Source organism: Trichomycterus rosablanca, chromosome 2 (assembly GCF_030014385.1).
Source record: "Trichomycterus rosablanca isolate fTriRos1 chromosome 2, fTriRos1.hap1, whole genome shotgun sequence".
NCBI classification, from domain to species: Eukaryota; Metazoa; Chordata; class Actinopteri; order Siluriformes; family Trichomycteridae; genus Trichomycterus; species Trichomycterus rosablanca.
This window is the reverse complement of record NC_085989.1, coordinates 2,792,434-2,815,029: the sequence shown is the minus strand read 5'-3', so window position 1 is coordinate 2,815,029 and position 22,596 is coordinate 2,792,434. Positions and strand designations below refer to the sequence as shown.

Genomic DNA, 22,596 nt, shown 5'->3' with positions numbered 1-22,596 from the left:
GTTATGGCTGATTAGTGTATGTATTAATGATTAATGTATTAATTCAGTAAAATAGCTGCATGGTTATTGATCCTCAACCCCATACACATTGCCATGGTGCCACCAATTACATGAAATTACCCCAAAAAACAAAATATGATTACCCCAGCAAAGTGTAAGACGTTCTTCTAATGACCCCTGAACTCAAATCATAACGTAGGATGGTAACAAGGTCAGGTAGGTCCATACACAGTCTTTGAAAGACGTTCACTAACGTTCAGATAATCTTTTTGTTAGCTGTGTTGGCTACATAAAACCTTTATTACACCCCTGCACCCCAACAGCACCCCCCCCAATCAACCACACCCCAACATTAATTGGCCACCTGAGATCCCCAGTGCTGCACCAGAATGGCTAAAGCCAACAACAACATTATATCAGCCAAGAAAGCAAGAAAACCACGTCCCCTCATAATGGTTCAGGGACAAACCAAGAGCAGCGAACACAAAACACCCCACCCACCACCTCAAAAACACACCTGCCGCAGCAGAAGATGAATGCTAACACAACCAAGTGGACAGAGAAGAGGGAGAAAATAATAAAGTATAAACTGTATAGACAAAAGTATGTGGAAACCTCTAATAATTATTCAAGTGCTTTAGCCAAACACATTGCTAACAGGCATATAAAATCAGAACACTTTGTAGTGTAGTTCTACAATTACTGACTGTAGTCCATCTGTTTCTCTTACATGCTTTGTTAGCCCCCTTTCATGCTGTTCTTCAATGGTCACACAGAGCAGGTATTATTTAGGTGGTGGATCATTCTCAGCACTGCAGTGACACTGACATGGTGGTGGTGTGTTAGTGTGTGTTGTGCTGGTATGAGTGGATCAGACACAGCAGCGCTGCTGGAGTTTTTAAACGCCGTGTCCACTCACTGCCCACTCTGTCAGACACTCCTACCTAGTTGCTCCACCTTGTAGATGTAAAGTCAGAGACGATCGCTCATCTATTGCTGCTGTTTGAGTCGGTCATCTTCTAGACCTTCATCAGTGGTCACAGGACGCTGCCCACGGGGCGCTGTTGGCTGGATATTTTTGGCTGGTGGACTATTCTCAGTCCAGCAGTGACAGTGAGGCGTTCGAAAACTCCAGCAGCGCTGCTGTGTCTGATCCACTCATACCAGCACAACACACACTAACACACCACCACCATGTCAGTGTCACTGCAGTGCTGAGAATGATCCACCACCCAAACTGTCCTGGGAGAGTCCTGACCATTGAAGAACAGCATGAAAGGGGGCTAACAAAGCATATAGAGAAACAGATAGACTACAGTCAGTAATTGTATATATATATATATAACTCGAGTGCGACCCAGAGTACTGACGTCAAACCTACTGAACACCTTAGAATTGAAATGCTGATTTCAAGCAACACTTTCTCACACAGCATCAGCACCTAACCTGACACAAGTTCCCACAGATAAATAATAAAATAATTTGAGCCCAAACATCCACATCTGTTGTTTAATGAAGGTCAGACGCCCTTTAATGAAGACACGAGGATAAACCTGCACTCCTGATCACACACGGCAGATTATCCAGTTTCACATTTCATTAAGGTTAAACACAATAATCAGCCTGTAGCTTCAGGATATTTTTGCTAAGCGACTCGGTACAGACGCAACAGCGCCCTAATCCTGGGATAAAACCCTCGCTCATCCCTCCGAGTGAGTCTGATTCTACATGCAGTCATTGCATAACCTCGTGTTACATAATCTCAGATGGGTATTCACATCACGCAGGCTTTGACTAGCCTAGCCCAGCCCGGCCACATCCTGTCCACAAAGGGTACGAGAAAAAAAATCAGTTCATTTATTGCCTGTTTCAGCATGGCCTTATACTGGTCAGGGTTGTGGTGGGTCCACAATGCAGAAAACATTTCGGAAAGGTCACCTGTCCATCATGGGACACACAAACACACAAATTCACACATCTTTGGAAACCGGAGCACCAGGAGGAAACCCACAGAAAGGACCCTGGCCGTGGAATCAAACCCCATGGACTATGTGTGGGTGGGATCTTCATATGCTGTGTAAGGACCCCGATTGGCAGAAGAGACGCCTGTGCACAATGCATGGGCGATAAGAGGAGGGCTGTGCACGTGTCGAAAGAGGCGTGTACAGCGACATGCTCTCCTTGGATGTAATCTGGTAACTCTCGGCAGCGGAAGAGAAAAATTTAGTGCACTAAATTGGGAGAAAAATGCATAAAAAAATAAATAAAATTCCCCCGGGAAGCGAACCAACACCAGTAGTTCAGTAATTGTCGGCTAGCCGGCGCTCGTCCTCGTTTACAGGAGTAAGAAGCTTTATTTTGTTGGGAGGCTCGCTTTGTTCTTGCCTTTTTTTCTGTGTTTTATGCTTAATTTTTGCAAGTTTTAGTGCTGTTATGTTGTTTGTTTGTTTATTAAGATTGTAACGTCATGTTTTACACTTTGGTTAAATTCATGACAGGAACGGTAGTTACTCATTACACAAGATTATATCGAACACAGTCGTGGATAATTTAGTATCTCCAATTCACTTTACTTGCACGTCTTTGGACTGTGTGAGGAAACCGAAGCACCCAGAGAAAACCTACACAGACACGGGGAGAACATGCAAACTCCACACAGAAAGGACCCGAACCCAGGACCTTCTTTATTGAGCTTTATTGAGCTTTGTGCTGTGTTTTCGTTTATTTTCACACCCCCTGGTGTAAAAACCTCACTCTTACAGATCAGTTCTCCCCCCTTTTTAGTCCGTTAAATCAAGGGTCCACTGTATTGAGAACATTGTTAGTATATGTTTGATAGAAATGGGTATTTAGCAAATATCAGGGTGGAGGAGCTTCACCTCTTACAAGATAAGTGTGTGTTAACTGCGTGTCCATTATGTGTACAAACAAACAGCACAAACAGGCTGAGACTTCAATAAGGTTTAATAAAATATGAAGTATTTACATTACACATAACGTAACAGGTGATAAACGAAATGCATTCTGGGTATTTATTTAAAAAAAGGACACTTTCAAAGATTAGATTATGAAACATGACGGTGTACATTTGATTGAAATGAAGTTACAAACTGTTCAATCACAAATAAAAACAATCCAAAAATAAAAGCAAACTATTCCAAAACAGTCATAATTCCAAACTGGCTCTTTACCTACGGAACTGGGACCAGGACCATTTTTAATATATAAAAGACAGGTTACGGGGGGGAGCAGCTTGTTCATCCCCGTTAGTTCAGCCTGGTTCAAACTAAATTCAACTGCTCGGTCTTAACATCTACATTTACGTTCACGCTGTTTAAAGCGACTTCCAATCCAGGCAATTGAGAACTAAGGGCCTTACTCAAGGGCCCAAAAGGGCAGCCTGGCAGTTCGGTACCTCAACTGTATGAGCCACCGCTGCCCTATCTATGTGCTGCTCACTTCCTCCCCTCCGTTCGTTTTGGTCTCCGCCGGTCCGTTCTGCTCCGTATCCGAGTTCTCCTTCTGGACTGCGTCCGCCTCCTGGGTCACGCCCTCCTCCACCCGGGACGGTTCTGCCCCGCCTTCCTTTTTGCCCTGCTTGTCGCGGAAGACCTCGACGCCCACCATGCGAAGGTAGTGCTGGCACTCGTTACGCGATACGAAAGCCCTGATGGACGTCTTTCCCCTCCAGCCGCACAGATCGATCTGACACTGAGGGGCGTCTGGATCTCTGTGAGGCGAGGAAACGGACGTCAGCGGAAAAGAAAAGAGAGCTACTGATGATGATTGCCTCAATTCTGTGTCCATATAAATAGGGCCAGTTCGACACACTTTGGTTACATGAATGACAGGACAGATAGTTACTGCTCACAAGATTCATCTCCAGTTCACCTCACTTGAACGTCTTTGGACTGTGGGAGGAAACCGGAGCGCCCAGAGGAAACCCTTATGTAAGTTAGTTTTGCTCGAGTTCAAATCTCAGCTGTGCTATCGACATGACCGGGCATCCGACAGGCACAACTGACTGTGTCTGAGGGAGGAAGGTTGACCAAGTTCCACCTTGCTGAGGCATGTGCATGATGGGGAGGGGAATCACGACGCAGCATAGCATGTCTCTCTGTACGCTATACAGCTCTCTGGGACAGAAATGGGGGATTATACGGATCATTATAAGGATCTTCGTATGAACCCCCCTGGTGCAGGTGAAAAGAAGCGGTCAGCTACTGCACACGTGCGACACGGAGGGGGTGTATGATAGTCACGGCTCTCATCGGGAGTGGACGGACGGAGGAGGCGAAATGCAACCAGGTAATTGGATACGACTAGATTGGGAGAAATATTTCGGGAATGCCACCTAAGAGTGAAGACTGTTAAAGCAGCAAAAAATGTTCATATTAACTTGGTCAAATCGTGCGTTTTCCAGCACAATCAGGAGTCTGGTATCTAACAGAAAGAGATCAGATGGATTTAAGCACTTACTTTGGATCAGGCAGGTATCTCAGAACAATGCTGCCCATTTCTAAAGAAACAAAAATACAAGAAAGCAGAACGAAATCATGAGCGTGTTTTATTTAAATCAATATTAAATAAAGATTTAAATTAAATTCAAATCGGTCTTCCGCTGCTGGGGGATCCCTGATTGCAGTCGAGGTGGGTATATTGCTGCTCACGCCTCCTCCGACCTGCTTGCAGCCCTCAGCTGATCCCTTTTTCCTCTCTATCTGCTAATCAGGGTCCTTACACAGCGTTTGAAGACCACAGCCACATAGTCCGGTCATCCCACCCTAGCGGACACGTGTCTGCTGCAGGCACTGCCCATTATGCCCGCTAGATGGCACCCAGCCGACCGGTGGCAACGCCGAGGAGTTCAGAATCTCGGTGCTGGTGTGCTCGCCGAATATCACGCTGCGCCACCTGGGCGCCTTTGTGATTCTTTCTTTCTTCTTCTACAAAGTCATTTTTTAGCATTTAATGTAAAAAGTTCTTTATTGTTAATAAAATTTTCATCCGTGCCCAGATAAACAGGGCTAATCCGACTGCACCCAGCACAAAAGTCGTGCTGTGTTTTCCAAAAGCCTGCGAGAGCAAAACCGAGCTGATCATCACGCAGCAACTATTGGCTATTGGTACAGACAGGAAGCGTCCACATAATTACTGAGACGTAATAACAGTTCTGACCGAGTTTCTTGGCCTGGTCGTGAGCATCGTCACCCAGCCTGCTGAGGAAAGGATTCTCTTCAGTTAGAAGAACCTTCACATCGTCCACACTGATGGTGATCACACGGGCTCTGATGTAGGGGCACAGCGTGTAGATACCCTACAGAGAGAGAGAGAGAGAGAGAGAGAGAGAGAGTCAAGAAAATGTCAAATTTAAAAGCACCTCAGTCCACAACAAACCAAGGTCCTCAGAGCCCATGTTGCAGAGTGCTATACACTGATCAGCCATAACATTAAAACCACCTCCTTGTTTCTACACTCACTGTCCATTTTATCAGCTCCACTTACCATATAGGAGCACTTTGTAGTTCTACAATTACTGACTGTAGTCCATCTGTTTCTCTGCATGATTTATTAGCCCCCTTTCATGCTGTTCTTCAATGGTCAGGACCCCCACAGGACCACCACAGAGCAGGTATTATTTAGGTGGTGGATCATTCTCAGCACTGCAGTGACACTGACATGGTGGTGGTGTGTTAGTGTGTGTTGTGCTGGTATGAGTGGATCAGACACAGCAGCGCTGCTGGAGTTTTTAAACGCCGTGTCCACTCACTGTCCACTCTATTAGACACTCCTACCTAGTTGGTGCACCTTTAGATGTAAAGTCAGAGACGATCGCTCATCTATTGCTGCTGTTTGAGTCGGTCATCTTCTAGACCTTCATCAGTGGTCACAGGACGCTGCCCACGGGGCGCTGTTGGCTGGATATTTTTGGTTGGTGGACTATTCTCAGTCCAGCAGTGACAGTGAGGTGTCTAAAAACTCTAGCAGCGCTGCTGTGTCTGATCCACTCATACCAGCACAACACACACTAACACACCACCACCATGTCAGTGTCACTGCAGTGCTGAGAATGATCCACCACCTAAATAATACCTGCTCTGTGGTGGTCCAGTGGGGGTCCTGACCATTGAAGAACAGCATGAAAGGGGGCTAACAAAGCATGTAGAGAAACAGATGGACTACAGTCAGTAATTGTAGAACTACGAAGTGCTTCTATATGGTAAATGGAGCTGATAAAATGGACAGTGAGTGTAGAAACAAGGAGGTGGTTTTAATGTTATGGCTGATTAGTTTAGGTCTTTATTGGTAAACTAAAAAAAGTGACATTTCAGGTTTTATTTCTTGTCTTGGTCTGTAAGTCTCAGACTGGACATGTTAAATATGTTTCATTTTGATAATGGCCGGTACCTCCTGGGCGAGTCTGAAGGCGCAGCCGAACTGCTCTCCGTCGTTATTCCTCGACCAGACCTTCACGCCGGTGTTGATCACCTGAGGAGAACACGACCAAATAAATCACAAAAAGCTCTCGGAGTGAAGCCGTGACATTTAGAAACGTGCATCCGTCTCAGTCTCAGAAATGCCACCGCGTCGCACTCGCGCCGGATTCGTTCACGCGGTGCCTGGAACACGGGTCCTAATGAGCGTCTCCATCCTGAACCGTGTTCCTGAATCACTGGTGTTTGTGTTTCCTCATTTGTATTTTATTTATTAGGATTTTAACGTCACGTTTTACACTTTGGTTACATTCATGACATGAACGGTAGTTACTGCTTACACAAGATTCATCAGTTCACAAGTTTAATATCAAACACGGTCATGGACAATTTTGTGTCTCCAGTTCACCTGACTGCATGTCTTTGGACTGTGGGAGGAAACCCACACAGAAAGGACCCTGGGGATCGAACCCAGGACATTCTTGCTGTGAGGTGTCAGTGCTGCCCACCGCCTATTGTGCCGCCCTATTAAACGCCTTAACGTACATAATGAAGTGCTGAGTGCATCCAGGAATGTTTAAGGGGAAAGACATGCCTTTTTATAGTAGTAATAAATCTGGTTTCTAAAGAGTAAACTAGTACTAATAATAACATTACATACAGACTAAAACGCCAAAAGTATGTGGACACTCGACCGTTAGCTTGCTGGACATCCCACTTCAAAAACAAATCTTATTAAAGTAGTGACTTTATGCATTCTCTCCCCTTTCCTCCTTATTTTTTAGTGCATCCAATTTTTACCCATGCTTCCTCTCTACTGATGATGATCTCCACCCTGATTGAGGAGAGAGCACTGACACATGCCCCCTCCATCACATGTGCAGTCCCGACTGCATCTTTTCACCTGCAAGAGGCGAGTTCATATGCGGATCAGCTTTGTGTACGGAGAGTCACACCCTGATTGATGCATTATTCCTCGACTCTGTGCAGACACCATCAACCAGCCAGCAGAGGTCGTAATTCGCTCAGATATGAGGTTCCTTATCCAGCTCCTGCCCTGTATGAACAACAGCCAAACGTTGATTATATAGCCGTGTGCTAGAGTGTTTAACCATTGTGCCACCTGAGTGGCAAAATAGCTCCCCTGAGAAGGCTTCTCACAACAATTTGAGGTATGTCTGTCTGTGGGAATTTGTGCCTATTTGTGTTCTTCGAGAAAGCCTCAGTTGATGTTCCGGTTCATTCCAAAGCTGTTGGGTCAGGACTTTGTGCAGGACGCTGGAGTCCCTTTAAACTAAACTTAACCCGTCTTTATAGATTTTGCTTTTGTGCACAGGGGTGCAGTCGTGCTGAAACAGGAAAGGCCTTCCCTAAACTGCTGCTGCAAAGTTGAAAGCATATAATTTTCTTTATATATAATTGATTCATTACTCCTTTTAGCAATTGTTGTAGCTGAAACACATGAATTCAAAAATTAGAAGGGGCGTCCCAGTACTTTTGACCATACAGTGTAGATTTAATGTTTGATTTTTTTTGCTTATGCTTGTAATCAGGGCTGAATGTGCATTGACATCTTTTGCTCTGCATAATCAGATTTCGCCTCGCCTCAGTGTAGTCGGATTTCGTTCAGTTTCGTCTTTTGCGTTATTGAATTCCGTCCTCAAGCGCCGCTTCGTTTCGCCCTCTCGGATTTCATTTTTTCTCTACGTCGGCAGATTTCGCCTCACGCCGTCAGAGCTTTATTTACATTTGTATTTTTTTATAATTTAATTTGTGCATTTCCTCCCTTTCCCCTGCTGATCTAGTCATATCCAATTCCACGACTAACTTCCCACGCTGCTGCGGACCCTTAACTTGCCTGAGGAGAGCTGCAGACCCCTCAGACATGAGCAGATCCAGAGATGGAGTCAGACAGGGAGCAGTATAGCGCACGGAGAGTCTGATCTACCTATCTGTTTTGGGAAAGAGGCTGCACCTGCAGCAGTGATGTATTTTATATTTGTGCCTCCACTCCATCAGCTTTGGTTTTTTGAGTAAACGTCTAAGGGATTTGACCTCGTGTTCCCAGGGCTTTTTGCTCTTCTGCGCTGAACTGTAGAGTCTCATCACGTCGCCTGTGTTTTTTCACGCGCTGTTAATTTTTTCCGTCTTTTTAAAGGTCCGGTGCTCGGGCACACGCTCGCTCACCTTCATTTTCTCGCTGTTGTTGAGCAGGACGTTGCGGAGCTCCTCGGACACCATGTACAAATGTCTCTTCTTCCCCTCCTGGGTCCTGGTCAGCACGTTGAGCTTGGGGAAGTCCGGAGAGAGGTTGTAAAAAGCTCTGCGAGACACAAAGCCACAGTTACTCAGACGGCAGCAGACATCAGGAAAAAAAAACACACACATATGCAGTCTGGGTATTAAGGGGGGCGGGACATATGGCGTGGGGAAGGAAGTCGATCTGGTTGGCACGCTGTGCTCTCTCAGGGTCGAAATCAAGACGGGTAACATGCCAGGAATGAAGTGGCACACATCTGTCTATATGCAGAGCTCGTCAAACACAAAGCGACTGTCTCACTGTGCTGCAATTAGACTGTTTGTCATAACGGCTGGGTATTAATTAAAGGAAAATTCATTCATTCATCCCGAGTACCCCACCGGCTCCTGATGAGGACCAACAGAATACACGCCACTGCACGCTTAATCACTCATTATTTAGCTTAGCTAATATACCAGGGTGGCACGGTGGCTCAGTTTGATGGAGCGGTCCGGGTGCTTTCTGTGCGGCGCAATCTGTAACTGCCTGCCTGGTCATGAATGGGACCAAACTATAAAACAGTCTAATAAATAAATAAATAAGCTAATCAACCTACTGGTATGCATAGTTCCTATCCTCTAAAAGTAGAAATGGACCCAAACGATGTTGGTAAACTGAACACACTATGATTTCTTCTGATTTATTGGGAATTTTAAGCTTAAATTTGTATCAATTCGCATCACAGAGGTTTCGTACGTTCGCGTGAGCTCGTTAGCTAGTCTGCCGAGTAGGGCTGAAACGATTCCTCGAGAAACTCGAGTAATTCGATTACTAAAAATCATCGATTCAAATTTTTCGCATCGAGGCATCGTTTAATCCATACAACTATATAGAGCTCACGACTTTTACTTTTGCACAACGCGTTCACGCTGTGGCCAGGTGACGTAAAGAAGCCGAGGGCCGCGTCCGAAATCACATACTTAAACAGTACTTAACAGGACTTAAACCAGGTACTTTTAGCGTACAGTTTAATGAATACTACGTATTTTGACACGCTTGCCGCTCCTGCGTACTGTTCAGTATGGAAGTGCGATTTGAGACACAGCCGAGATTTGATAGCGGCGGACTGCAAAATGGAGAGAGAGAGAAAATACAGAGGGACGAACAGAGAACCGGACAGAGAAAACCACAGAAAGTTTGGGATCATTTTAAGCTGGAAAAAACCAAAAACTCAAGAACAACATCCACACCATCAGAGCGTCTTGTGTGCGTTTGCCCAAGTCTTCAAAAAAGCATGTGGTGGCTGCAATAAAGAAAAGTCTCAACAAGTACACGCACACAAATGCCAAATCTACCTCATCTAGGAGATACAATCCTGACAGAACCTCCTACAAACACCACAAAGCCTCCCAACAAAACATTAAAGCTTTATGGTATGTGTGATCTGTAGCTGAAACCTTTAGTTCTAAAAGTTGCACAAATTAGAGGCAATGTTTATATATTATTGTTTATTATTATTTATGCCTTAGATTTAGGTTGTCTGTATACATTTTAAAAGTAATTAGATTTATTTTTGCATTTCACAAATATTCTCTTTAAACTGTCCTGTATGCAAGGAATAAAAATAAGCAGTTTGATTTAAGAGCCATCTTATTTAATCTTATATGTATTTATTTTTGCTCTTTATTAAAGCAAAAGTATTTCTTAACCCATTACTCGATTAATCGGTGGAATAATCGATAGAATACTCGATTACAAAAATAATCGATAGTTGCAGCCCAACTGCCGAGTATTTGCAAAAGCCCAAAAGCACACGGTGCGTGTCTGCTCCCCCCTTCACCCACGCGGGATCCGAACGTCTGAGGTTTTGCAAATATTTGTGTGACAAACATGCAAAAGCGCGCAGTCAATTCATCAGTGAGCACGCATGCCTGCACTGGTCCGACACACACGAGCGGAGCCTCAGATGTGAGCTGCTTAATGCACGAGCCGACACACACACACACACACACACACACACACACACACACACACACACAGTGGAAGCCAAAACGTTCCAGATCAAGTCTGCTTCTTATAACTAAAGCAGATGCTTGGACTCATCAGTAGTTTCAATATTATTACATTCTTTAATATTTTATTTGTATTTTATATTATACTATATTAGAGTTTTCTTATATACTCCTTTTCTATTTATTTTCTATGTATTGATTCATTTTCTCCCATTTTTCTCCTGATCTCGGCGCTGGTGTGCTAGCAGAGCATCCCGCTACACCACCTGGGCGCTGAGTATTTTTCTAGGCTAGTCGTATCCGCTTTTAACCAGGAGAGCCGTGACTATCACACGTCACCTCCGACATGTGTGCAGTAGCCAACCGCTTTGAGGCAGGTTCATATGGAGATCCATATTACGCATGGAGTATGCATTATCTGATCAGTTATTACTGATCTTTATTCCCCCCCCCCCCTCGGCCATTCCAACCCGGCGGACAAGCTCCTGCCGATAGAGGAGCCGAGATTCGAACTCATGAGCTCCATTATTATTAATATCATTACATATTTTACTCTTATATCTTCTTTTATAACGTTGTATTAAATGACTCTCACTCTATATTACACACAATGTGCACTGAACACTCACTGGATGGGGGGAAAGACGGGGTCGTCCTCTGTGAGGAACACGAAGGGATCCTCTTTGAAGCCGAACAACTTCATCTTCTTCGAAGGAGGGGGTCTGGAACCAAGAGAAACAACAACATTATTCACCAAGACACAACTGGGACATTTTATAACACCCAGAACTACACAGGCTACAGAACCAATAAAGTCCTGCTTTATAGTGGACAGAGTTTCCGCTAGTGTATGCTGTATATTCAGTAATATATTCTATATAAATATCCGGTAACTATTTTGTAAACGTTGTGCGTGTCATGAACATGGGTCTATTAAATGTTGGGCATCAAAACTGGACATCTGAGCAACACAAGACTAAATAATATAAAATAAAAATCACTGAACTGTCTCTAAACTGTTATTGATCTTGTGCTCGGCTTGTCAGTATGATACAATATTCCCGCTACATTGGCTGACGCTCAGGAAGCCGTGAAGTTACTCAAAAGATTCCAGAATCTTCACAGAAATGATCTGAACTTGACGTGCTGGATGCTTGTTCGCACTCACCCACACACTTGCTCTTTCTTGGGCTCCGTCTCTGGAGTGTTTTCAGTCACGGCGTCTCCCTCGCTCGGCTTCTCCGCCGCTCCGTCTCCAGCGTTTGGCTTCTCCGCCGCTCCGTCTCCCGCGCTTGGCTTCTCCGCCACTCCGTCTCCTGGGCATGGCTTCTCCGCCGCTCCGCCTCCTGCTTCCACCTCGGGCTGGACCGGCTCGGCGCTGGTGGAGGAGGCCTCCTTATTCCTGGGCTGAAATAAAGGTGTGAGAGGAGGGTTTATAGTGAGAAGCTCTGCTGGAGGATTTTAAAACTTCTAACTGGGCTGCAGGAACTCGGGAACTGTGTGTGAAGGACACAGTCAAGCACACTATATGGCCAAAAGTATTTGGACACATGACCATGAACCTACTTTAAAAACAAACGCTATTAAAATAGAGTGACCTGTGTGTGATCTTTCAAGCTAGAACATCAGCCACTCTTCCAAGAAGGCGTTTTACAAGACTTTGACATACGTCTGTGGGAATTTGAGCCTATTTAGTCAAAAGAAGACAGGATTTGACTTTTGGCTGGGCAGTGGTGTCGGTCAAGAAAGCCTCAGTCAGTGTTCCAGTTCATTCCAGAGCTGTTGAGTGGACTGAGGTCAGGGCTCTGTGCAGGACACTGGAGTTTTCAAAACTAATCACGTCTGTGTAGACGCTCAGCCGGCCAATTGCGTCGCTGAGATTCGAACCCCGGTCTCAGCAGTGGTGGGCTCACGAAACAGACAGCCGCACCACCTGAGCACCATCTCCTGATTCCTCATTGTTAATTATAATTAATGTCAACTGGTGACTTGGCAAAATGGCAAGAGGGTTTATAAGATAAGATAAGATAAGATATCCTTTATTAATCCCACAATGGGGAAATTTGCATCGTTAGAAATGGAGAGTGCTCCCTGAGGAGCACACTGTGGTAACATGAAAAAAAGCCCCTAACAGCACACAAGCACATGTAAACATAAGAACATAACCTAGTCACACAACGAGCCACGGGTTTGGGGGTGAGGGGATAGGGAAGGTACCAGCTACGACAAGCAGCCTCAGCGATTTGCAGCCATATGCAGGCGCACACTGCAGACCCGTCCTGCCGTATTGGTGGGATCAAGCTAAGAGAGTGGAGACGTTGTTTTTGTTGTCATTCGTGCAGCAAGAAAAAGTCTGTACAAAGTACACGATGACATGGTTGTTGACAGCTCTTACTGCCCCGAATGAACCAGCCAGTGGAGGGAGGGTAGGGTACGTCGCAGCAGATCCTCTGGAGGAATTTTCTTATCACCAAGGTCGTTGATGATAACAGTGGGAGCCAAGAGCAGAAATGACATGTTGTTTAGTCTGAGCCCTAATACAAATACAAATACAATACAGAACTCACGGAATTAATGCGTCTCTGATCGGTCTCATTTCGCAAAGCCGTTAGTTTCTCCAAAATGGAATCCATGTTGCGATTAATAACCACAGTCTGAGTTCCAACAGCTCTACCCACCATATCAATCAAATTGGGCAGTTCCTTGGGACCGTTGACAACTGACCCAACTTTTTTAATCTCCCGATACAGCAGGGCTAAGCCTAAACCAATCAGCAGAAACCCCACAATTAAAGTTCCGAATAGGTAAACATCCTCTACGTCCTCCAACGAAAGAGGTGCCAGGCACACGACTCTCCACTTCCCCCACGAGTCCGTCGCGTATCCTGCCATCTGCGTTCCATCGGGGCATGTGGGTTCCCCCGAACCCGAACTTCTCGATGAGAAGATGGTGTCAATAGCATTCAGAGACCATTTAACCAATTCCATAATTTGTCCTTTGAGGAGCTGTGCTGAGAAAATCTCTGTAGAGTAGAGTAGACGAGACAGTACGATACAGGAGAAGCAAAGCAGGAGAGATAAGGGAGGAGGGAAAATGCAACCGCCTTCCACGAGAGCAAGAACAGAAGAGTAGTATTTATTTATAGTTAGTAGCTAGTCACAGTCAAATACTATATGGCCAAAAGTATTAGGACACCTGACCATGAGCTTCTCAGACGTCCCATTTCAAAAACAAACAACAGTCGCTCTTCTTAGAAGGCTTGAAACAAGGCTTTGAAGTATCTCTGTGGGAATTTGAGCCTATTTAGTCAAAAAAGACAGTATTTCACGTAAGGCTGGGCACTGGTGTCTGTCAAGAAAGCCTCAGTCGCCGCTCAGGTGGCGCAGCGGTAAAACACACGCTGTTCACCAGAGCTGAGATCTCGAATACATCGTATTGAATTTCGGCTCTGCCTGCCGGCTGAGGCTGAGCGGCTACATGGACAACGATTGGTCTGTTGTTCAGATAGAGGCAGGATTAAGCCGGATGGGCACTCTCTCTCGGACTAGTACGATTACGACCTCTGCTGGCTGGTTGGTGGCGCCTGCACGGAGATGGGGAGGGAGTGCGGTAGAGGGTGTGGCTCTCCGTACACAGCGCTGTACCGCACTGCGCTCGTCAAGTGTAGGTGATAAGATGTTCGATTGCTGTGCACGTGTCGGAGGGGGCGTGGAGCGGCCTCGTCCTCCCCAAATCAGGAACCGGGTTCCAGCATTAGTGAGAGTATGATTGACGGGTAGAAATTGGATGCGCTAAAGTGGGAGAAAAAGGAAAAAAAAAAACGCCTCAGTCGATGTTCCAGTTCATTCCAGTGATGTTGGACACTGGCTGAGGTGAGGGCTCGGCACAGGACACTGGACTTACTTAGTAAATCACCTTCCCTAAACTGTTGCTGCCACTGGCCTGAGACATAACTAATCTACATAGACATAACTAGTCTGTGTAGATGCTCAGCCAGCCAATAGCGTCACTGAGATTCAAACCTCGGTCTCAGCAGCACCATCGTCTGATGATAATAATAATAATTATAACTGATGTCAACTGATCAGTTTATTAAAATGGCAAGATTTTGTGAAAGATAAATAAATGCAGTTCAGGACGCTTACATTCGGGTAGCGGCGGTTCCACGGCATGGGCGCCTTTTTCACCAGCACTGCCACGAAGAACCCGCCAGTGTTCTGGTGATGCGGCAGTATCCTCATACTAAAACACACACACAAAACACTACAGGTTGACCAACAGCAGCAGATTTCTTGGTGTACAGTATGGTACGGTTTAAATGTCCGATTCCACTCCTACAGGTGGTCGAGAGGAACGTTAGAAACAAACAGGATACGACTTTAATAAATAATATAACCAACGTGTCCCCTTGTACATGGTTTCACTTGTTTACTCTCTTTGCATCGTCTCAATGTGGATAATGAAGTTCTTTGTGCACTCTGGAGACCCACACTGGCCAAGGAGGAGTACAGGCCAGTACCTGTCGCCTCGTCTGTATTCCTGTACTGCTTGTGCCCCACATATCAGCTGTTGGCACCAACAACACTAACATTAGACTACTGTGCCATCTAGACAGCATGATTTCAAAAACGTAATCATGACAGCGTAATATTTGGCTGTTTTTAATCATTTTACCAGCAGTTATTAGGATTACAAGTTTGTCCTACTGCAAATCCCCAGCACTGGGTAAACATCACAGCTTGTGCTGCAGCGCCTCCTGCTGGACTGCTGAGGTACTACAGAAGAGAAGTAGATGTTTTGCACTTCGAGAGTAATGGCTCACCATCTCTCCAGCTTCATGTTCTGCAGCTTTTCTACATCAGTAGGAGGAAACATGGAGGGTCTGATCTGAGTTTGACGACTGGAGGGAACTTCAGACCAGTCCGAGTACCACTGACCCTCCTTGGTCATCACCTACAGCACGAGGATACAGAGTGTTAAATTCTTTACTGACTATATTCATAACAACAAACACTGCTGTTATTCAAAGAGTTCCAGACCTTCCAAGATGGGATCCCCGACATGTACTTCAGACCTGGCAGGTCAGCAGACGCATCAACCAGCTCGAGTGTACCTTAAACACATCCGGAACGAATACGTTTGTTTGTTTTTTTGGATTTTAACGTCATGTTTTACACTTTTGGTTACATTAATGACAGAACACGGTAGCCACTCATTACACAAGATTCATCAGTTCACAAGTCACAGTCCTGGACGATTTTGTATCTCCAGTTCACCTCACTTGCACATCTTTGGACTGTACGAGGAAACCCACACAAACACGGGGAGAACATGCAAACTCCACACAGAAAGGACCTTCTTGCTGTGAGGCGACAGAGCTACCCACTTAGCCACCGTGCCGCCCTGTACTTAAAAACTGGAAAGAACGTCTATATTTATTTGGCCATAAAGTAAAAATGCATTAAGGTTCATATACAATTAAATTTTTTTACATTTTTGGCATTTAACCAACACTTTTATCCAAAGTGACACAGTACTGTGACAGTATACAGTCTTAACACCTTGCTCGAAGGTCCAACAGTGGCAACCTGGCAGAACTGGGGCTTAAACTGTCAGCCTTCAGATTACTAGTCCAATAACTTAACCACTAAGCTAGACCTGCCCTTCATCTGCTTTGACAGTAATGATTGATAACGTCTGATTAGGCAAAACCAGCTATTTTAATCTAATCTTTTTGTAGAAGGTCCCAGAAGACCAGATGTACCTTCACTCTTCTCCAGCAGGGTGGCGATGACTGCTTCATCCTCGACTGGGTTCAGAGAGCAGGTGGAATAAACCATCCGACCACCTACAGCCAGCTGCTCCACTCCACGTACCGCGATCCTCAACTGCAGCCTGGCAGCAACAGGAGACGTTATAGTAGTACACACCAACACACGACTGGAATGTTTTTCTTTTCTTAGTCTGGTGTGGACCAGGCTGATCTTACCCGTGCAGGTGGAGGCTGTTGCTGGTGGTCCACTTCTTCCACACGTCTATGTTCTTCCTCATTGTTCCATCTCCACTGGAAACACAAAGGTGAGGTTGTTATTAACATCTTCCCTTCTCAAGGGCGCAACAGTGGCAACCTGGCAGTGGTCGGGCTCCATGCACAGTCCTTTTACTTACTAGTCCAGTACTTTAACTGCTAGGCTACAGCTTGTTATTACATGCTCCTTGACCAGAGTATCGGTTCCTTATTTCTGCTGCAATTACGACCTCTGCTGGCCGATCGAGACTCCCGCAGGAGGGTCCGGATTTCTTATTGTCCGGCTTTCATATCCATAAAGGATCTGCAGGCGATCTGCAGGCGCGGGATGCAGGAAGCATCATGGTTCATCACCATAATACATGGACTCTTTAGTCTCTTGGCCAGGGTTCCTTATTTCTGCTGCAATTACGACCTCTGCTGGCCAGTCAAGGCAACTTCAGGATGGTCCTAATTTGTTAATGTCCAGCTTTCATATCCTATCATTGTCTCTTCAAATTAAAACCAGAATATATACTGTATATATCCGACACTACTCATTTTTTCTTTTATTGTGATGTCGTATGCCAGTCTGTGCAATGAAGATGTTCATTCAGATGCTTTTGTGGTCAGTCAACACAGAATTTTAGAAAAATCCAGCATTGAGCTGCTGGATACCAGTGCTAATGAACTGGATAGTGGGGTTTTCAACAGTGAACTAGTCATTTTTGGGTCAGTGTACCCCCCATAAGCATATTTCTGACTTCTTGGGCCCGAGGTCAGCCGTGGACAGCACAGGGAAATTAAACATTTTCAAACCCCACTTTACCAAACCTGATTCTCATCATGAATCAGAACATGGTAGTAAAAACAATGTGGATCCATATGTAGCCACCAAAGCTTCAAACACCTCCAGAATTAAACCCATTTCTCACCTGCAGGGAACGTCACAGAGCACTCGGTCGTAGAAGAGGACGTCCTTCTTGCCGTTGTTGACGATCTGCAGGCGTGGGATGCAGGAAGCGTCGTGGTTTATCACCATAATGCACGGACTGTTCAGTCTCTTGGCCTGATGCACCAAAAGGTAACAGCGCTTATTGTCCACGTCGTTGGCAATCACGAAACCCTCTGAGGAAACATCAATATATATACACACACTATTTAAATGCAAGTTTCTATAATTTTCCTTCTAATCTAGTCATATCCTTTTCCCCCATTACATTTCACATGTAGGCACCTGCCGGTAGCAGAGCTGAGATTCGAACCTGCGAGCTCAAGATGCCACCCAAGAGTTTGTTTGTTTGTTTATTAGGATAATGTCATGTTTTACACTTTGGTTACATTCATGACAGGAACGGTAGTTACTCATTACACAAGATTCATCAGTCCACAGGTTTATATCGAACACAGTCATGGACAATCTTATTGTCTCCAATTCACCTCACTTGCACGTCTGTGGGAGGAAACCGAAGCACCCGGAGATTCGAACCTGCGAGCTTAAGATGCCACCCAAGAGCCTAAACTACTTCAAGACCAAAACTTCAGACCTAAGTTTTGATATAGGCGCCTAGGTGGCACAGTGGTAAACACACTACCTCACTACCGCTGGGATCAAGGGTTTGAATCACCAACTGGGAACAAGTAAGGCCCTACAGTAGGACCAACCACAACCCCGGCCAGGATAAAGCGGTGGTCAGACATAAAAATGAAATGAATCATCAAATGTCCACATACTTTTGTCTCTCTATTTCCTCGGCTGCTCCCGTTAGGGGTCACCGGCGGATCGTGATCCGCATTATTGATTTGGCACAGTTTTTACGCCGGATGCCCTTCCTGACACGACCCTCCTTATTTATCCGGGCTTGGGACCGGCACTACGATGCACCGGTTTATACATCCAAGCGGCCTGGTACCTACAGGGCAATTCAGTGTCTCCAATTAACCTGGCTGCATGTTTTTGGACTGTGGGAGGAAACCGGAGAACCCAAGCAGACACGGGGAGAACATGCAAACCCAGGACCTTGTTGCTGTGAGCCACCGTGCCACCTATACAAGCTACTCTATGTAATTTTGTGTAATAATAGTATAATTATGTATAATAAAGTATCAGATATGATATGATATGATGATTCAATATCAAATTTAGGTCAAATGCCATTTTCTTCACCAGGAAAGGGAACGTTCATGTCAGCATGAAGCATCTCTATGAGCTGGGCGGTCTTGGACCCGGGAGCAGCGCACATGTCCAGAATCTGTAAAACAACACGAGCATTACAGGACCCGACACACACAGGAGAATCAAATAACACGTCGTGTTTACGATGGAAGAAAGCACTCTGCGGCCGGACTGTACCTTATGGTGAGGCTCGATCTTCATCAGGAGAGGAGGAATCATGCTGACCGCCTCCTGTCTACTAATGTTTCCCTGAGAAACGAAGAACAGATCAGAGTTTTATAAAACCTTCAGATTTAATGCACACAGAGAGGGAAGTGACGATGACTCACAGTGACTGACCGGGACAGAGAACGCCCCCTGCAACCCCCTCTTTACAGGACTGACTGGGACTAATGAAAGGCTGAACTTACAGATTCGGTCTCACTGACGAGAAACTGGTGGAATTTCTCCAGCAGCGGAGACTTGCGCAAGATCTTCCTGCTCATGTTGGTGTGCCACGCCAGCTCATCTGGGTACCTGTGACACATTTTATTAAGATTTTGTTGTGGTATCATCATGTATTAAAAAAAAAACAGGTGTGTTAGAACACTCACCAGCTCAGAGCCTGGGGGGCCTCGATCTTCTGCCCATCTATCTCCAGGTCTTGGATCTCTTTGAAGTATTTTTCCTTTAGAGTGTGAAGGATCTCCCTCGCGTGGCTGTTTTGAAATATCGAGACAGGAGGTGAATGTGAAAAACTGAATCAGATGAGCAAAATTCTCAGCAACGCTCGGGTGGCGCAGTGATAAAACACGCTAGCCCACCAGTGCTGAGATCTCGAGCTGCTATTAGACGGCTGGGTGCTTACACGAACACACAACTGGCTGTGTCTGTGGGGAAGGGACAACAAACACGTACGGCAGTGTGTGGCTCTCTACATGAAATAATTCACGCCCCTGGTAGGTATGACAGCCTCAGCCTCATTGATCACCCCACAGGTGGAGCAGCTCGCCCACCACCCCACCACAGAGAGTTTAAGGTTTAGAGTGTAGATCTCAGTGGTGTTACTGGACTACTAGTTATGTCTGCATTTTACTGTTATTAATGGGTGTTGCGGTTTTAAATAAACACCAGTTGCTGGAACATTCTGTGTGACTCGTTTTTCCTTAGAAAGCTCAGGCTTAATTAAACTGGCTAATACCAGAGCAGTAGCTGAGTCAGACTCGTTCTGCCCGTGGAGCTAAAAGTTTCCCGTCAGTCAGAGCAGATGATCCTGAACTAACCAACATTTTGATGTACTTTTGTCTCTGCTTGGCTCTGTGAAGTAACGTTTTCTGCTCTCATCTACATCAAGAGCAAGAACCACTTACGATTTACGAAAGTGAACCACGAAATTATATAACGTGCTGATAGAATCGGCTCAGATGGGGTCGGACTGTATTATCTTTTTGTAATATTTTCATTCAGCAAATTCGCATCGTATGTATGATGTGCACAACGTTAATTATGTTATTTTAGCTTGTCAAGAGCTTTCACAATGGTTTCTGTGCGATGGTTGGGGGGGTGTATGGGGGGGGGGGGGGGGGGGTCGGTTATTCGAGGTTGGTAGACGGAGGGGGGCGCATGTCCAAAAAGGTTGAAAACCCCTGTACTAAAGCACTGCCTTCAGACTCACTCATACCTACAGCTGAAGTCTAAAGTTGACTGAATAAAAATTCCAAATCAAATGTATCATGGGTTTGCTAAAGTATGCAGCATCAAAAAATCCACTTAAAGCAATTAAAATGTTCTCCACCACCAGTTTAATGACTTGTAATGTAACTTCTTGCCAGATAAGGTGAACAAACATCACCTTTTATATCCGGTGATCCGAATAGTGGCAGGCAGCGGCTCCCTCATAGCTTCCATAAACTCCTCAAACTCTCCGTCAGGAACGATCTTCAGCTCACGGTAGTACTGCTCAAACAGTTTGTTCTCCTTGACGATCTCGGCATAGCCAGCACCCCAACCCTGAGGATCACAGAGCAAAACGTTCAACCTATCTGTCAAGAATTTTGGTTTTTGGGGTTGCTGTATAATTGCTGACCCTGTGGTCTGACCTCAGCTTTCCAACAGGCTTTAATATGTGAAGAAAACTTTACTTTACCCTACACATGTACACCGATCAGCCACAACATTAAAACCACCTCCTTGTTTCTACACTCACTGTCCATTTTATCAGCTCCACTTACCATATAGAAGCACTTTGTAGTTCTACAATTACTGACTGTAGTCCATCTGTTTCTCTACATACCTTTTTAGCCTGCTTTCACCCTGTTCTTCAATGGTCAGGACCCGCACAGGACCACCACAGGGCAATGACATGGTGGTGGTGTGTTAGTGTGTGTTGTGCTGGTATGAATGGATCAGACACAGCAGCGCTGCTGGAGTTTCCACTCACTGTCCACTCACTGTCCACTCTATTAGACACTCCTACCTAGTTAGTCCACCTTGTAGATGTAAAGTCAGAGACGATCGCTCATCTATTGCTGCTGTTTGAGTCGGTCATCTTCTAGACTTTCATCAGGGGTCACAGGACGCTGCCCACGGGGCGCTGTTGGCTGGATATTTTTGGTTGGTGGACGATTCTCAGTCCAGCAGTGACAGTGAGTGCAGCGCTGCTGTGTCTGATCCACTCATACCAGCACAACACACACTAACACACCACCACCACCACCACCACCACCATGTCAGTGTCACTGCAGTGTTGAGAATCATCCACCACCTAAATAATACCTGCTCTGTGGTGGTCCTGTGGGGGTCCTGACCATTGAAGAACAGCATGAAGGGGGTAACAAAGCATGCAGAGAAACAGATGGACTACAGTCAGTAATTGTAGAACTACAAAGTGCTTCTATATGGTAAGTGGAGCTGATAAAATGGACAGTGAGTGTAGGTGTATGTATATATAAGCATAAATTATTTGGTCTTCTTATTGGAGTACAGACTAATTAAACAAAACAAAACAATTAAACAACATAAATAAACCTTCCATAAGCCACGTGTGTGGTCAAAAATATACATACAGCCCAGTAATTCTCACAGTGCAATTATGATTATGTTCTTAATTACACGTATGTGCAGAATTTATCTTAAAATCACTATAAATAGTGAAATTTACCTTTAAACAATGTTTTAAATAACATTATGCGCCATGCAGCAGACCAATGCTGATACAGCAGGCTAAGCTAACACACTTACAGCATCATCTCTGCTCCTCTTCCCCTCCGTTCGTCCATCCTTGTTCTGTCTGTTTCTGTTTCTTTTACCCATGTTAACGAAACAAACAACCCGAGAAATGTGACGCCGTAAAATCCTGCTGAACGTTTTTAATACTGAACCAAACTCTTCAGTCCCTGAAGTTCAGACTCCAGCACAGCTAACAGACTGAGCAGCTGAACTCGTGGGCTTGTTTATGACGTGTGGGTTTCGTATCAAACAGAGCGTGTAGCATTACTAAGGGCACTAGGTAGGGTACATTATTAACTCATTCTAAGCGCTTAAAAGTGCACTAGTGTAGGCTGAAAGTATGTTAGTGGGACAAAAAGTAGTAAAGACCGTTTGGTGTCTGCAGCGTTGCCTGGATGATCATTTTTTCTTTAAATACTTGTTACAGAACTCACTTTAACAGTGAGTTGGATAATGTTTCTGTCTGTAAGAAACGTAATATGTGTTTTCTTCGTGTTCTTGTGTGTTTCTTTTTAATTAAG

At 45.1% G+C, this 22,596-nt stretch overlaps 1 protein-coding gene across 1 annotated transcript; it reads right to left on the bottom strand.

Moving 5' to 3' along the window:
• Positions 1–2,946: 2,946 nt before the first annotated feature.
• Positions 2,947–22,261, bottom strand: nsun2 (NOP2/Sun RNA methyltransferase 2). Its single transcript, XM_062989555.1, has 19 exons — positions 22,088–22,261; positions 20,700–20,857; positions 19,462–19,566; positions 19,279–19,384; positions 19,046–19,117; positions 18,860–18,944; positions 17,628–17,820; positions 16,675–16,749; positions 16,450–16,580; positions 15,725–15,798; positions 15,508–15,638; positions 14,831–14,927; positions 11,854–12,092; positions 11,315–11,407; positions 8,622–8,757; positions 6,409–6,489; positions 5,179–5,317; positions 4,480–4,519; positions 2,947–3,730 (listed from the first exon to the last, which is right to left on the bottom strand). Exons 1-19 carry the CDS (start codon positions 22,157–22,159, stop codon positions 3,445–3,447), a joined length of 2,313 nt encoding a protein of 770 aa, XP_062845625.1. The 5' UTR covers positions 22,160–22,261; the 3' UTR covers positions 2,947–3,444.
• Between the last annotated feature and the right edge of the window lie 335 nt (positions 22,262–22,596).